The sequence below is a fragment of the Otolemur garnettii genome, unplaced genomic scaffold, assembly GCF_000181295.1.
Source record: "Otolemur garnettii isolate 467f Iridium unplaced genomic scaffold, OtoGar3 scaffold00052, whole genome shotgun sequence".
NCBI classification, from domain to species: Eukaryota; Metazoa; Chordata; class Mammalia; order Primates; family Galagidae; genus Otolemur; species Otolemur garnettii.
The window spans coordinates 270,346-271,405 of NW_003852447.1; the positions used below are offsets into that span (position 1 = coordinate 270,346).

At 42.5% G+C, this 1,060-nt stretch overlaps 1 protein-coding gene across 2 annotated transcripts in view; it reads right to left on the reverse strand.

Moving 5' to 3' along the window:
• Positions 1 to 6: 6 nt before the first annotated feature.
• GEMIN2 (gem nuclear organelle associated protein 2) overlaps positions 7 to 1,060 on the reverse strand; it is a 19,286-nt gene continuing 18,232 nt past the window's right edge. For both annotated transcript variants that reach the window (XM_003791953.2, XM_012806447.2), the window contains one exon: positions 7 to 305. In XM_003791953.2, coding sequence (XP_003792001.1) covers positions 266 to 305 — 40 coding nt within the window. In that variant the 3' untranslated portion in view covers positions 7 to 265. The remainder of the gene's footprint in view (positions 306 to 1,060) is intronic.

Here is a 1,060-nt window from a genome sequence, read left to right on the forward strand (position 1 = left end):
TAAATGGCACTCAATTTATTTTAAATGCATGTCATTGCAGAAAACTGTTCAAATCAGTATCAAAAGCTGGGTAAGATTTTCCATGGCTATTTCAGACATCCAAACCAATGCAGTTATATTCTAAGTATCAACCAGAGTTGCACAGGCCAAGATGAGGATCCTTCGGAAGTTGAAGATGTGACACAATCTACTCGAGTTGGCACTGCACTTATTCAGACATAGGCTGCCTTCAGAAATATCTTCTGTCCCTGAGACATCAGCTCCATCAAGATGGCTCATCAGCTAGATCACGTTGGTCAAAATACCTAGTAGAAGAATTAAATATCTGTATAAAGATATTAATTGAAGCACTACCTGGAAAAGACCACAACCAACCAAAACATTCATCAATAAGAGGACTAGTTAAATAAACTAAAGTACATCTATACAAGGGAAGTTTATGGAGCCACAAAAAAGGAATGAGGAAAATGTTTATACGGTTACAGTGTGATTTCTAGTACTTATTAAGTGAAAAAAAGGTAAAGAACAGATTGTTTAGTATGCTACCATCTGTAAGTGTGTAGAATCACAAATATGCATATTTGCTTACACTTCGTTTTATTTTTTTGTTTTTTTGAGACAGTCACATTATGTCACCCTCAGTAGAGTGCTATGGTGTCATAGTTCACAGCAACCTCAAACACCTGGGCTTAAGCACTTCTCTTGCCTCAGCCTCCCGAGCAACCGGGACTACAGGTGCCTGCCACAATGCATGGATATTTTTTGGTTGCAGTTGGTATTGTTGTTTAGCAGGCCCAGGCCAGGCTTGAACCCACCAGCTTCAGTATATGTGGCTGGTGCCCTACTCACTGAGCTATGGGTGCCGAGCCATTATACTTTTAAAAAACACTACACTACAGGCTTGGCGCCTGTGGCTCAAGCGGCTAAGGCGCCAGCCACATACACCTAAGGTGGCAGGTTCAAATCCCCAGCCTGGGCCCACCAAACAACAATGATGGCTGCAACCAAAAAAATGGCCAGGCGTTGTGGTGGGCGCCTGTAGTCCCAGCTACTTGGGAGG